This window comes from Triticum aestivum, chromosome 2D (genome assembly GCF_018294505.1).
Source record: "Triticum aestivum cultivar Chinese Spring chromosome 2D, IWGSC CS RefSeq v2.1, whole genome shotgun sequence".
NCBI classification, from domain to species: Eukaryota; Viridiplantae; Streptophyta; class Magnoliopsida; order Poales; family Poaceae; genus Triticum; species Triticum aestivum.
This window is the reverse complement of record NC_057799.1, coordinates 68899803-68915399: the sequence shown is the minus strand read 5'-3', so window position 1 is coordinate 68915399 and position 15597 is coordinate 68899803. Positions and strand designations below refer to the sequence as shown.

The following is a 15597-nucleotide window of genomic DNA, read 5'->3' as shown; positions in this document are numbered from 1 at the left end:
CAATGGGCCCCATGTATTCCAGAACAAATCATTACACCGCAATCTCACACATGAATCTCCACGAGGCAATCTACAACGGATTCATGCTGGTGTACATGTTATTCTTTTCTAAAAAGATCTAGTACTGATAACCAACCTCCAAAATGAGAAACTATAGCACCCTCCCCCTCACCCCGCCCAAACAAGTCAAAGACAACATCACATTTCCCAATTTGGAATAGTACTCTTCATTCGAATTTCACATGTGAGTTAACAGGTCAATGTTACACAATGTTTTCTTTGAGTGCTGGCACCGATGTCCTGGGTGGCTTCCGGGTGAGAGCAAGAGAGAAGGCACCATGGGTAGTGCGCATGGCTATCCGAAGTTTCTCCACATCACTTGATATCAAGTTCGGGGTTCCACCCAATGTCATTGGTGTGAAAAATCCTAATTGGAAGGGGGAGGGGGCAATATTTTGTGGGCGGAGTTATGATTAGCGCAAACTGACATTTATATTTGTCGTTAACAGATTGATGATGTCGCCGCGACCACAATCCCTGACAGTACAAACAAATAATAAGGACATGGGATGCCAAATAGGTTTCAATTGACCCAAGGAGAGGAGACAATGGAGGGTTGCTGCACCCATGCCAAGTTTACTCAACATGTCTTTGTGCATTTTATAACACTTGAGCTCATCTCACATGGGATGGCGAAGGAATTACTAACGGACCTAGCCAAAAGATGTTACACCGCACATTGTACATTCCTATTAACCACCTTATGTATTCCCCAACAAATTATTACACCACAATATCATGCACGAATCTCCATGAACCTACGACGAGTTTGTGTTATCGAACACGTTAGGAACAAAAATATCAAAAGGGGTAGTACTAATAGGTATATCACCCCTACCCAAAGGGGTCAAGGCCAACATTGCATTAACCAATGTAGCACAACACTCTTTATTCAAATTTCACCTGTGAGTTAATAGGTCAACACTACACAATGTATCCTCTAGGTGCTAGTGTCAATGTCCGAGGAGGCTTCTGAGTGAGAGCAAGAGAGAAGATATTAGGGGTAGTACCAATGGCTACCGGAAGTTTCTATACATCACTTGGTATCAAATTCGAGGGTTCCATACGATGTCATGGGTGTGAAAATCCTAAGTGCGGAAGGGGGAGGGGCCATATTTTATGCGTGGAGTTATGACCAGCGCAAACCGACACCTATATTTGTCGTTTACAAATTGGTGTAGTCATCGTGGCCACAATCACCAACAATACGAACAAATAGCGAGGACAGGAGACGACAAATAAGTCTTAATTGACCGGGAGGAGAGGAGAAAATGGTGGGTTTCTACACTCGGCCTACCGATTTTACGCAACATGCAATTGTGCACTTTGCAGCATTTGAGCTCATCTCTCGGGGGACGGCTAGGGAGTACTGTTGAACCTAGCCAAAAGATGTTATTTATGGTCTTAGACAAATGGCTCGTGTAAGCACCCAACCACACCCTTGCTCGAGATGGCCCACCACACCAAGGGATACATGAACACCCACCATATGCACAACCCATCTTATCACATTAGCTCCTCCCTGCCACCACAAAACGAGATGGATATCCTAGTCCCTCACACAAAGTCTCCTTTCCAAGGGGAGGAAGGGTCAAGAATCTAGCTTTTAGTCAGGGAGTCTTGTTGGAGACTCAATGTCCAAATACCCAGACATCTTCATTATCTTTACAACAAACACAAATGGGTACGAGACAAAATAGCCAACTCACCCAATGCTAATCACCGCATCCCTTAGAGCTATATATACCCACGGCCGGGCAAACGCAGATCACACATCTCCATACACCTTAACAATGCATGGTTTGTAGAACCAAATATTCCGGCATCCTCAACATTCATTAACGGCCATATCCTAGCTTCATATATTGGCCAGAGCTTTTAGTCTAAATCATCCCATCCTCACCACTCTTTCACAGCCATGCCCTAACTCCATATATTGTCCATGGTTTTTAGTCTAAATCATCCCTCATATCCTCAACATTCTTTCAAAACCATGGCCTAGCCACACATAATGTCCATGAGTTCCTAGTCTTTGATCAGTATTGTTCATCTGTTGGAGAGTTTGTTGTGTGTGATTAAGGATGACAACCATGGAAATGGACATGTATAAAATGGTGGTGCAGGAGAACGGCGAGGTCACATACCAGCTGACCGACCCGACGACATGGGGCGCGTGGGCTCACGATGGGCACCGACTGTGGGCGTCCATGCCAGAAGACTTCTGGCTATACGAGTACAAGGTGCGGATGTGCCCGCAGCCGTACAGCCACGACTGGACGGCGTGCCCCTACGCGCACAAGGAAGAACGCGCACGCCGCCGTGACCCGCGTCGCTTCAACTACATCGCCATCTCCTGCCCGGAGTATCGCGTCAATGCGCGTACGCATGCGCAGCTCCGGCTCGCCGGTGCCGGGCACCCGCCGCCGACCTGCACGCGCGGCCTCAGGTGCCGCTTCGCACACGGCGTATTCGAGCTGTGGCTGCACCCATCCCGGTTCCGCACACGCAAGTGTGATGCAGGCACACGCTGTCAACGCCAGATCTGCTTCTTTGCGCACTTCACCCGCGAGCTCAGGGTTGAGGACCCCATGGCCGCCTTCACCGCTCCAGCGGTGCCATCTTCGACCTTTGCCATGCCGCGGACGCCGCCCCACATCCTCCAGCGTGCTCCATCCACTTCGGTGACGCGTCTGCAGGATGTTCCAACTCCACAGCTGTTCGACGACGTCACCCTGCAGGCCACTCCAAATAGGCTTCGCATGCTGAGCCTATACTATGCCATCACTGGGGACGATGTTTTCTCCTCCCCCATCGCCACTGCCACCGCTGCCGCCGTCGCCGCTGCTGCGACCACCATGCCGACCATGAGGGTGCCCTTAATGGCGTACGAGGAGGAGGAGGAGGAGGACGCTAAATCCGTCCACTATGCGAACGACGAAGACTCCCTGCTGAACGACTACCCACACCGAGATCTCATCATGGACTTTATGCGCTAGGTATCCGAGGTATGACAATGAATAAATCTCTGGACAGCAGGCCGAGTCGATCCTGGAGCTAGTGTCATTGTGCATGGGCGCCAAGTGGCGGTAGTCGGTCCTAGGAGCGTCCCTATTGTTGATTATTGTATTGTTATATTATTATTTTAGCCGTCGGGCAAATGTGTAATATTTCCCTAAGCACCTATATATAATTGTTTTGTCAAACTCCATGCCTCCTGGGTTCCTTTTAGTTTGGCTGATAACCAAGGTGTATTTTTATCTGTAGAAGGAATATCATGATGTTAGAAATGTGATTCATACGTGCCGCTTTGTCTGGTAGTGTTATGAGATAAGGAACATGTATATGTTTGAGTGTTGTTATGTTAATAGGCAAAATGCCGGCATGGCAGTAACCACAATAAGTAAAGACGAAAGAAGTTGGAATTTTTGTTAGTGGATATACAGCTTGGAGCTCATTGCGGTGAAATAAATTCTCCGATCCGGTCCGAGGAAGCACCGAGAGAATACTTAAACAAGAAGCCTTGGACTCATGTTGCTGCAAACCAAAACCTCTAGTATAGTACTCCCCATTATGATCGATACGCCTTTACTTTCGTTATTGGCAGATGCTTGAGACAAAGAGTATCGAGGCATGCACTCGTACGGAAATACCATTTTAAACTTGCGTTGAGATTCAGGTCTTTTTTAACGGGGTTATGGAAGCATTGTTCTTTTCTTGGTACATGTTCCTTTTGCTAATTCCAGGAGTATGACTGGATCAACTGGTCTACTTAATCGATGGGGATGCAATCTAAATTGAGGGCATTTCTGATTAAGACTAGAAATTCTGTCTGTCACACACCAGCAAATATGCATATACTAGAGGCTATGTGCGCTTCGTTGCGCTATTCTTCACTCGTGGGATTACTTCTTTTTTCTCTAGTAGATTATTGTGGTCGGTTGTTTCATTTTGGTTTTATCTACAGTGGCTTGGCTTTTAATTATTTTTCATTTGTATATCTTGTGGGGTCGTTGTTGTAGACGATATTTGTTTTGAGAGGAGACTAAAGTTAGGTTTGTCATGTGGTGTCCTTGCATGTTCCGGCCTTAGTGCCAGCCATTGATGGTTGTGCGACTTGGGAGCTCTAACACTCACATGGGATGGCCCATGGAAAACGCTTCGCTAGGGCGTAGCGCCTGTGGCGTCTTCTGGGCGACGCCCCCGCCGCCGCCGCCGTTGCCGGGCCTGGCCTTGGCCTCCGGCAGCGTCCTTGCCGTGTGCGCTGCCTGGGCGTACTACGCTGGTTCATCTGATGGGTAAACCTAGATGCATCCGATCCAAGAACTCCAAAGCAGAAATGTTACGGGACTTCTACTCCGTGGCAACTCCAATCAGAAATCCTGAAGCATCAAGGAGTTTGTGCGCATCTCATCTCAAGATCAGCGACCCACCAGACGGAGCTTGGCGCCTGTACACCTCATCTGATGTTCATACTGTTCGTACTGTCCACGACCGCACGACGTCGCCGCCGGCGCCACCACTAGCGATCGCATCGGAGGTAACCGAGGTGAAACCAGATGTTGGTGGGGGCGACAAAGGGGCTCCCCTTGCGGATGCTACCCGCCCGAAGCCGATAGCTGGAGGATCTGAGGCTCTTGGGGCGGACAGCTCAATGGCGCGTGCGATCGTCACTATGCTGGAGATGGCACCTTCTTGGATGGTTGGTCAATCCGCGGACACAGCAAAGGAACAGTCAGCGGGTTACGGACCAAAAGTTTGTATGGAGGGTGAGGATCATGAAGAAACAAAGGAGCTTGCTAGATTGTTATGGTGAACCCTAGGGTGTTACCGGAACCGACAAGGACATGGATAGGAATGGAAACAGGGAGCAACAGGGAGCGTGAGGTGGATATGGACGGGGCCAGGTGTGGTGCCCCGTCAGGAGCCATGAATTGCCTCAGTTGGAACTGTCGGGGAGTTGGAAACAAACCGACAGTTCGGATCTGGTAGCCCTTGTTAAGGCTACCGAGACGAGGATAGTGTTCTTATGTGAAACCAGGCAAAGTTCAGAAAAAGTTCGGCGTCTGCGTAATAGGTTGGGTCTCAGAGGTTTTGCTGGTGTTGATAGTGTGGGTCTTAGTGGTGGACTTGCATTATTTTGGTGTGATCAGATATACGTTGATGTCAAGGATATGAATGAAAGGTTTATCGATGCATATGTCCGTGTATCTCCTACTGCACCTCTTTGGCGGCTGACTTGTGTGTATGGGCAACCTAGGGTGGAAAACCGGCATCGTATGTGGACAAGTTTACAGAATTTGCACGTAAGTTCAGATTTGCCATGGTGTGTCATTGGTGATTTTAACAAAGCCATGTGGTTCTTTGAGCACCTTGTAGCAACTCAACGAAATGAAAACCAAATAATAGCATTCAGGGACGCCTTGGAATGTTGTAATCTAGTGGAGTTGGGCTTCCAAGGGTTACCACTCACGTACGACAACAAGCAGTGAAGAAACAGGAACGTTAAGGTTCGGCTGGACCGCGCCGTGGCTGATAATAATTGGCGTAATTTGTTCTCTGCTGCTAAGGTCATGCACCATGTCCCGCCTTGCTCGGATCACCTTCCAATCCTGCTGAAATGTGAAAGAGATGAAGAGAAAGTTTATAAGCCATGTTACAGGAGGTATGAGATACTATGGGAACGTGATGGGAGCTTGCCAGAACGGGTGGCGCAAGCGTGGGAGGAGGCTGGGTTGAAATTTAATCTTGGTGATGTGAGGGCTGGTCTGAGTAGCTTGCTGCTGAAACTCCATGATTGGGAAAGAAAAGGTTCAGGAATGTAACAAGAGAGTTAGAAAAGTTGAGAACCAGGCTTGAAGAGCTCTTGAACATGAACGCAGATAGAGATGAGATAAAAAAGGTGACCGATCATATGAACGAATTACTTTATCAGGAGGAGATGTTATGGCTGCAACGGTTGCGTGTTGATTGGCTCAAGGAAGGGGACCGAAATACAAAAAAAATTCACCGGAAAGCAGTGTGGCGGGCTCGAAAAAAATAGAGTGAAGAGCTTAGTGGATAATCAAGGGATAATGCAGAAGGATCATCATACGATGAGTGCAGTGGTGCAAGATTATTTTACGTCCATGTTTACACGTGATAGTAATCTGAACCCAACACCGGTCATTGAGCTTTTTAACCCTGTTGTTACTGATGTGATGAATGAAAAGCTATGTGCAGAATTTTCAGAGAAGGAAATTGCGGATGGGCTATTCCAAATCGGCCCTCTCAAGGCTCCCGGCAGTGACGGATTACCAGCGCGCTTTTTCCAAAGGAATTGGAGTGTCCTTAAGGACGAGGTTGTCAGGGCTGTGAGGGAGTTCTTCCGTACTGGAGTTATGCCGGATGGCGTAAACGAAGCGATCATTGTACTCATACCAAAAACGGATGAACCAACAAGAGTTTCAGATTTCCGACCAATTAGCTTGTGCAACGTCCTCTACGAGATAGTGGCAAAGTGTCTGGTTAATAGGCTAAGGCCTGCGCTGGACGAGATCATATCTCCGTTTCAGAGTGCATTTGTTCCTGGTAGACTCATTACAGATAATGCACTTTTAGCATTTGCATGCATTCATGCCATACATCAGGAGAAGAGAGAAGATAATAGCTTTTGTGCTTATAAATTGGATTTGTCCAAAGCATATGACCGAGTCGATTGGGGCTTCTTGGAGCAAGTGATGGTTAAGCTGGGTTTTGCTCATCGGTGGGTGCAGTGGATCATGACGTGTGTCACCACGGTGAGATATACTATCAAATTCAATGGAACCCTCTTACAATCGTTCGCACCGGAGTGTGGTCTCCGGCAAGGTGATCCCCTCTCGCCATTTTTGTTTCTTTTCGTGGCTGATGGTCTCTCTGAGTTGCTGAAACAGGGTGTGCGAACACATGCCATAGAACCTGTGAAGGTCTGCCGAGGGGCACCAGGAGTCTCGCATCTTCTCTTTGCGGACGACACGTTACTGTTTTTCAAGGCTACACAACAGCAAGCAGAGGCGGTGAAGGGGATTATTCATGAGTATGAAGGGGCGACTGGACAACTAATAAATCCAGCGAAGTGTTCTATTCTGTTTGGCTAATCTTGTTCGAGTAATGAGAAGGAAAATGTGAAGCGGGAACTAGGAATTCAACAAGGAAACTTTGAGGAGAAGTACTTGGGCTTGCCAACACCGGAAGGGAGAATGCATAGAGGAAGATTCCAGAACCTTCAAGTCAAACTCCTGAAAAGGATATGTATTTGGGGAGATGGGAATATGGCCTCGGGCGGTAAGGAAATTTTGATAAAAGCGGTTGCTCAATCCATCCCCACATACATTATGGGGGTTTTCAAACTTCCATTCTCTGTCGGTGATGATCTTACTCGTATGGTCAGAAATTATAGGTGGGGCTCAAAGAAAGGGAAGAGGAAAACACATTGGATGGCTTGGGAAAATATCATAAAACCGAAGGCTATGGGAGGGCTTGGCTTCAAGGATTATTGACTCTTCAACCAGGCTTTGCTTGCTCGGCAAGCGTGGTGGTTGCTAACTAATCCAGAAAGTCTTTGTGCGCAGGTTTTAAAGGCCAAATATTATCCCAATGGCCGCCTGGAGGATACGGTGTTCGCGAGCAATGCTTCATCAACATCGCAGGCCATCACTTACGGCCTTGAGCTCCTCAAGAACGGACTAGTTTGGAGGATCGGCGACGGCCAGGGGGTGCGCATTTGGCGTGACCCTTGGCTCCCTCGGCCTCCGTCATACCGGCCGGTCTCACTTCCTGGAAGGTGTAGGATAAGGCGTGTTGCTGACCTTCTTAGCGATCAAGGAACGTGGGACGTCAACCTGCTCCAACAGTACTTCATCCAGCCGGATATCGTCGAGATCCTCAAGCTTCGGCCGGTGCCACGCATGCAAGACGTCCTCGCCTGGGGACCGGATAAGAGGGGTATCTTCTCCGTTAGGTCTGCCTACAAGCTTGGCCTCGACGAGAAATTCCGCACGTCTACGTGCGCCACGAGCAGGGCACCGGACAGCAATCGTGCCGTCTGGACGGCATTGTGGGGGTGCCCTACTCCTCTGAAGGTACGAATATTTGGGTGGCGACTGGCTACAAATACTCTTGCAAACATGGAAAATAAAATGGGTAGAACTATAGAAAAAACCGACATATGTGTTGTTTGTGGCATTGAACGGGAGGACTCTTTCCACGCCGTCTGCAGCTGCCCAATGGCGGGCGCTCTTTGGGATGCTATGAGGGAGTCATGGCCGATACCGGCGCGAGCGGAGATCAAGAACACCGGGACGAAGTGGTTGCTGCAGCTCCTCGCCAGCTACGACGAGACCCATCGGATGGTTATTCTTATGACATTTTGGCATGCATGGCACTGCCGAAATGAGGTTACTCATCACAAGCCGGCGCCCCCCATCGAGGCGTCCAGACGCTTCCTCAACAGCTACATCGAGTCTCTTCTCTGCATCAAGCAGTACCCCAAGGAGGACACTGTTAAGGGCAAGATGGTGATCCATAGTGCATGTCAGCTACCCAAGGAGAAGAAAAAGGAGATGCTGGACACGCAGTGGATGGCGCCACCGGCGGGATGCGTGAAACTAAATGTGGACGGGTCTTTCGTCCATGGGGAGTCTACTGGAGGGGCGGGAATGGTGCTTCGCGACGATACCGGGGCCATCATCTTCTCCTCATGTCGCTACCTTCGTGCATGCTTTTCCCCATTAGAAGCCGAGCTGGCTGCATGCTTCGAAGGAGTGGCCCTGGCGCTTGCACACACTGATAAGGAATTAATAATTGAGTTGGACTGCAAGGAAGGAGTGGAGCAGCTGAACTCTAAAGGTGTTAATAGGTCCCAAGTCGCTGGCCTGATCGAGCAGTCCAAGAATTTGCTGCATGGGATCAGGCCTCACAGCTTTGTGCATGTTTTGAGGCCATGCAATGCAGCTGCACACTTTATGGCCCAGATGGGACGATGCGCACAACGTATTGCTATTTGGTTTGGCTCCGGGTCTGATGATCTTTGTAAGATTTGTGAAAACGAGTGTAGCTACTATCACTGATAAATATATACTCGTTTCACCCGCAAAAAAAAAAAAACTCAGCTCCTTGCTCCGTTCAGTCATTTAGCTTTTATTTTCGTTTGCTTCTCTGCTAGCTCAGAAGAAAAACCAGTTATCGTGGATTACATAAAAACTGATTTTTTTAAATGTTCTCGAATTACAAAATATTCGTGGATTTCAAACATGATCACAAATTCAAAAGCTTTGTAAATTAAAAAAAATGTTCACATAATTTAGATATGTTCGTGAAATTTTAGAAATATTCTGAAAATTTAAAATGTTCATGAATTCGATTTTTTTTTCAACTCTTAAAACATTCATATCTTTCTAAATGTTTACAACTTTAAGAAATATTTATGAGCTAGCATGTGGAAAAACTAAAATAAAAAACAAAAAAAGAGAAAAAGGAAAAACTAATAGGAAAAGGAAAAACTGGAAAAACTATTAAAATGCTTGAAAAACGCAGAAAGCAAGCACAAAAACAAACCAGGCAATACCTTCTGAAAATAGAAAAAATCGGATGGCCCGACAACACGAACACTTACAGGCAAGGCCCAAAGCGGCTGAAGCACCAAAAGGGCCCAAATATGAATATGAGAGCTTACTATATACTAGAGGCCCCTCAAAAAAATACTATATATTAGAGGGTGACGGATGCTTTGTTGCACCATCCTTCAGTTATGTGTTAAGCCTGTTTTTCTTCATGTGATATATCATTAATTTTAAAATTATCCATAAATTCAAAAAAATGTTCATGAATTCTAAGAAATTCATAGTCTCTTTAAATATTCACATTTTTATAATAAATATGGATTAGCATGTGGAAAAAATAAAATGGAAAAAAGAGAGAAGAAAACAAGGAAAAACATGAAAGAGAAAAAAATAGGGAAAACCAAAAAATATTGAAAATGTTGAGAAACACATAAAAGAAAGGGAAATTAAAAAACAAACAATACCTTCTCAAAAATAAAAAACAGTCCACCCAACGACAGACACCCCTATAGAGTAGGGTCCATAACGTCCCCACAACCTCTGATGCATCAGGAGGCTTCAAAAATAAGGAGTTAGTTGTTGAACAAATTAACAATTTTTCGATTGATTTAATCTAGACATAAATCATGAGCATGTCAAAGACATTATTAAACTCATACTGATATCTAATCATGTAAGTACGTATTGACATATAGCAGAAACATCTATGTAAACAATTAGTACGGCTAAAGCAGAAACAAACAGGAGTGGGATAAGCAGATTATACCCTCCAGCCAACCAGGTTGTAGCGGCGGCAACGGTGTCCTCAGCGGCCTTGTTCTTGGCTTGGATGGACATGCATGGTTATGTCAATGGAGACGAGGACGTAGTTGATGTAGACGAAAAATGACGAGCAATCGCGTCGGAGACGCTCCCCAAAAATCCAATCACCCTTCTTCCGGTGCAGGATCGCAAAGGGCGGGGCTCCAGAGGCCTGCTCTCCCATACAACCATGCACGCAATTACTTCCTTTAGTGATATGGAAATGGAGCAGAAATGATTCTCGGCTATTCCCCCAAAGATGATCTTGAGTTATCGAACCAACGGAGGAAAGCCCTGTTTAAGCTAGGGTCTCGAGCAAGCTTTTATTAAAGAACGATTCCAACTTTTGACCGGATCAAAATCAAACAAACTCAAGGGAAACACCTATAATAAAAATAGGTACGGGTATGAGGTCTTAATGCTTATAACCATGTATTTGTGTTGGGACCAAATATGAGCTTAATTTGTGCGCTAGAGTCACCCATCGAGATGTTCTTGTTACGAACTAAAGTGGGGGATGTGTCCAAATTACGTCTTGACTGGCACGCGTCATGCATCAAGAGTCAGTTTTCCAACCGAGGTCCCTATCCATCTCGCGGGGTTGCCTCAATAATTAAGATTGCAATAATCAGACAAGAGCTTTGGGCGTTTAATGACTACACCTCTTGAATCCCCAAAGATAGGATCCGTGTTATCATACTAAACCCTTCCGTCACTGGTGTTCAGAATAACACTTCACAGTCTCCCTGCCCTTAGCCTCTCCATGTGACTCGCTCTCCATGATCTTGGGTACTTGTTGATACGTATCTGTCGTATCTACTTTTCAAACACTTTTGCTCTTGTTTTGAACTCTAATTTGCATTTTTATATGAAACTAACCCGGACTAACGCTGTTTTCAGCAAAACTACCATGATGTTGTTTTTTGTGCAGAAATAAAAGTTCTCGAAATTGGACGAAACTTTTTAGAGATTTTTTATGGAATATATAAAAAATACTAGAGCCAAGACCCACTGGAGGGGGGCCACCTGCTGCCCACCAGGCACCAGCGTGCACCAACCCCCCTGGGCGCCCTGGTGGCTTGTAGGGCCCACGTGGCTCCGCTGACCCTAATCTCAAGCCTATAAATTCCTATTTCCCGAGAAAAAAAAAGAAGAGAAAATTTTCACCGCGTTTTACGATATAGAACCGCCGCCACCTCCTGTTCTTCATCAGGAGGCCAGATCTGGAGTCCGTTCGAGGCTCCGGAGAGGGGAATTCATCACCGGGAGTGAGTAATTCCTTCGTAAGCTTGCTGGACGGTGATGGGTTGGATGAAATTTATCATGTAATCGAGTTAGTTTTGGTAGGGCTTGATCCCTAGTATCCACTATGTTATGAGATTGATGTTGCTATGACATTGATATGCTCAATGCTTGTCACTAGGGCCCGATTGCCATGATTTCATATCTGGACCCTTTATGTTTTCATGAATATATTTGTGTTCTTGATCCTATCTTGCAAGTTATATGCACCTATTACGTATTATGATCCGCATACCCCAAGGTGACAATAATTGGGATTCTTTCGGTGATTACCGTAGTTTGAGGAGTTCATATATTCACTATGTGTTAATGCTTTGTTCCGATTCTCTATTAAAAGGAGGCCTTAATATCCCTTTGTTTCTTTTTGGACCCCGCTGCCATGGGAGGTAGGACAAATGATGTCATGCAAGTTCTTATCGCAAGCACATATGACTATATACGGAATACACACCAACATTATATTGATGAATTGGAGCTAGTTTTGTGTTGCTCTAGGTTATAACTGTTACATGATGAATGTCATCCAACATAATTATCCATCATCGATCCAATGCTTATGAGCTTTTCACATATTGATCTTTGCTAAGTTACTACTGTTGCTGTTGCTGCTACTACTGTTACAATCACTACAAAACTGCTACTGTTACGGTTACGGTTACTGTTGCTATTGCTACTACCGCTATCAAACTACCATATTACTGTGCTACTGATCACTCTGTTGTAGAATTTAGTTCTCCAGGTGTGGTTGGATTGACAACTCAACTGCTAATACTTGCAAATATTCTTTGTCTTCCCTTGTGTCGAATCAATAAATTTGGGTTGAATACTCTACCCTCGAAAACTGTTGCGAGCCCCTATACTTGTGGGCTATCACTTGTAGGGATGAAGAACACAGACAAGACAAGAGACATCTACGGAGCAATTTTATTTCACACATACGGGCTTTTAATTCAAAGCACCTCCATTGATCCCCACGACAAATACAGAGGGTTGCAAGTCCCTTGCCTCAACCCATACCATTCCAGGCTACTCACACATGGAGATCAGATCACATGAAGAACATGTCTTGGAACACATCATGACTGTAGATTGATTTGTAATATATCATACAATGGATGCCGTGTGTGATACATGATTACAAGTATGATCTAGTGGAAGAAGAACTATGGTGGTGATGGTGGCTATGGATATGGAGATCGCAGCGGCTAGGGTTGATGGAGATGGGTGAGGGTGACTCTATTCTGGTTCTTCTCGCTGATGTTCTGTTGACATTTTGGTCTCGACCCCTTTATAAAGGTTGCTCAAGTGGGCGAGAGGCCTCGGTTTCCACGACATACGACCTCTCATGAGAGCAGTCTTGGTCGCATGTAACGATGTCTTTCGCTCTATGCCTTCTGGTGCGCCTCCTTCTGATTTCTTCTATATGCTCCTTCACTCCTTTCCATGTTCTCACTTGATTTTTCTTCCATATTTAGTCCATTTCCTGTAGAAACACAATAAAGAGAGGATTTATGGAATCCTGTGCATTCATTAGTCATTAGTGGCAATATGAGAGCGAATATCTCTGTATAATTGAAATATCTTGGTTTAAACAAAGGGTAGAGGAGTGTAAAAATATCACTCATCATGTCCCCCAGGCTTAAACTTGATCATTCCCAAGGAACATAGATAGAAATTTCTATCTGAATCATAATGAACCTAGTTGTTTAAACCAAAATAACGAGAAGGCTTTGGTTTACTTACGATTGGTATGCCTAGATAGCCCTTCGCTTCTTGACCTGAAAACTTAGCATAGCTGTAGCGATGGCATGGTTATTATGCTAGTGTTAGTGAAGCAAAGATAATCAACTCAAAGTTTTTATCTACTAGATAAAACAACTTTGCAACACTCAATTCTGTTTCCTCTAGTTGACACTTGCTTGCCGGGAATGCATGGAAGAGTTTTCCTTAGATAGAATCAATTAAACATAAATTAGGGAGTGAAAGGTATGTAAAGATAAACATGATACTAGAGTGCTCATAAACATACCCGTGAATGTCTCTTTCTCAAGGATCTGAACTACTTTGTTTCAATCATTGTTTGTTGGAACTTTGGTTGTCATGTGAAGGGATTGTGCGAAATAAGTGATCATGCATAGAGTTTCGTTGTGGCTTAATTTTTGGAACTATGGATCTTGATATATGTCTCTTTCGAGCTCTTGACCAGTTCACAGTATTTAGCACATACACACACATTCAAGAGAAAGCTGAATAATATTCAACTGCAGTGTTGCCACTACGTACAATAACAAACTCATAGCCAAAATCCGAGCCGAAACCCTGGTGGATCGTTCATTGGCCAGCAGAGTTCTCGGCATAACATCAAGAAAGGTGACGAAACCACAATTACACACTTACACCTGCATGTAGTAGCAGTGCCATAGCACCAGCGAGAAGCTGAAGCACCATGTAAGAGATACAACACAACTTTTTTTGCATAATCTCGTTCACCCTTCAATTAAGTTCCTCTATTAAAATTAACAACATGGGGTAGAGAATTTCTAACATCATCTTCTCTATAATTTTTCTCAACACCCAAGTCTTTGAAGACTTTCTCTTGTGCTGGTTATTCTTAGTTATGATCAATTTCTTTATAAATAGTCCCACAGAAAGTCTCAGTTATCTAGATTAAATAGAACAAAGGCTACACAGTTATTTCAGCTACTAGAACAAAACCTTTGTTTTAATTATAAAGACTTACTCCCTCTTGCACACATCACGCATACTACTACTACATCTACTCTAAACATTTCAAGTGCAAAAGATGGGAGTCATATGAGATAGGACATACCTCACGGTCATGAATTTACACACTTCTCTTCCTTATGCTTGCATTCCTCGTTGTCCGGCGTAGATTAAATCCTCTGAAATATAAACAAGAATGCAAACGAACTCCAAGGGGCAAAAAAAAAAGAACAAAGAAAAAAATTATTTTATTTTTTGAGTTTTGGGGGTTTGGGGGTTTTGAAAACTAACTTGCAAACGAAAAATCATAATGGCAAAATAAAAACAAAAGCAAACAAAAGAGGAGGAGCAGCCGACAAAAATCACACTTCACGGGAGTTAAAGTAAGTGTCTTCTCCATGTGGAGATATATATCCAATGGATATGTGCAATGCTATCATTAATTAATTTTATTACATTGTTGTTTTATCAGTAGGGCAAATGTGTAATGTTTGTTAAGCACCTATAAATAAATGATTTATCACGCTCGATGCCTCTTCAGTTATTTTGATTTGCTTGATTCATAAGCAAGGTGAATGTTTATCTGTCTAATTATTTTTAACTCTAGCAAGAATAGCATGATGTTAGAAATGTGATCCGTGGTTCCACTTTGTGTGGTAGTGTTATGAGATAAGGAGTATGTATATATATGTTTGAGCGTAGGTCCACTTTAGCAAAATTAGAATATGCATACTCCCTCTGTTCGAGAGGTAATAGTAATCACAGTAATTAAAGACGAGAGAGGATGGAACTGTGTATTAGAGCATCGCTAATAGTAAAGCATGCTGCTGGCTCTATAGTAGTGCCATGTCATCTATAGTCCTTAGTTAAAAATGCTCATATAGTAGAATGACTGTAACATTGGCTATATATTTAATACTTGCATGCTGGGGGAGGCAAAGGAAAGGCACATGATTGGGTGGGACGAGTTAAATGGCGGCTGTAGTGCTCGCATGGGCTGCATGCATGCTCATTTTTCACGTCGACTGTGCTATCGTCGGGCGACTCGTGAAGCGTCGGCCTCGTTCTCTCTCCTTCAGCTATGATTTTACTGATGCGGCAGATGCTATAGCCTGCTGACTAGTCTATATTA

At 44.6% G+C, this 15597-nt stretch overlaps 1 protein-coding gene across 1 annotated transcript; it reads left to right on the top strand.

The window, feature by feature from the left end:
- The first annotated feature begins 1846 nt into the window (after window positions 1-1846).
- Window positions 1847-3356, top strand: LOC123048751 (zinc finger CCCH domain-containing protein 2-like). Its single transcript, XM_044471792.1, has one exon. The coding sequence runs from the start codon at window positions 2142-2144 to the stop codon at window positions 3054-3056; it is 915 nt and encodes a 304-aa protein (XP_044327727.1). The 5' UTR covers window positions 1847-2141; the 3' UTR covers window positions 3057-3356.
- Window positions 3357-15597: the final 12241 nt, after the last annotated feature.